Genomic DNA, 479 nt, shown 5'->3' on the forward strand with positions numbered 1-479 from the left:
TCTTCCTTGGGGCTGTGAGCTCTGGGAGGGTCTGGTGATGCTCTATTTAGACTTGCTGGGGGTGTCCCCACATTGCATAAACCCTTTCAGTGCAGCTTGAAGGGGCTGTCCATGAAATCGAGCTGCAACTTCATGCTTTACCATCCCTAAAGGCGTCCACACGCCCAGTCCCCTCATACAGCAGGGGGTGGTGAGAGGGAGCTGGGGGGCATGGGAAGGGCGGCAGTGGGGGCGTCTCCTCACCTGCAGCATGGAGATCTGCATCTTGTAGTGGCGGTTAGAGGGGTCAGGGGCCGAGATGATGAGGAGACGGCGCTTCTCGTGGAACTGATCCAGCAGGCTGGCTGCTGAGTTCACGTCTGTGTTGATCTGCATGGCTGGGGCGAGAGGCCAGCGTGTGGGGAGGTGCCAGTCTGACCCTCCCCGCCCCGCTTCGCCCTGCCTGCAGCATCCCCCCCAGGCGCCGAGAGCGCCGCCGG

General features: G+C 62.2%; 1 protein-coding gene across 1 annotated transcript in view; it reads right to left on the reverse strand.

Annotated features, from left to right (window-relative positions):
• Window positions 1-243: 243 nt before the first annotated feature.
• Window positions 244-479, reverse strand: part of LOC103774537 (sushi repeat-containing protein SRPX2-like) — a gene marked incomplete at both ends in the record, with an annotated part of 838 nt that continues 602 nt past the window's right edge. The window contains one exon of the mRNA XM_008941949.1: window positions 244-408. Within this exon, the coding sequence (XP_008940197.1) occupies window positions 244-408 (165 nt within the window). The remainder of the gene's footprint in view (window positions 409-479) is intronic.

Source organism: Merops nubicus, unplaced genomic scaffold (genome assembly GCF_000691845.1).
Source record: "Merops nubicus isolate BGI_N331 unplaced genomic scaffold, ASM69184v1 scaffold36616, whole genome shotgun sequence".
NCBI lineage: Eukaryota > Metazoa > Chordata > Aves > Coraciiformes > Meropidae > Merops > Merops nubicus.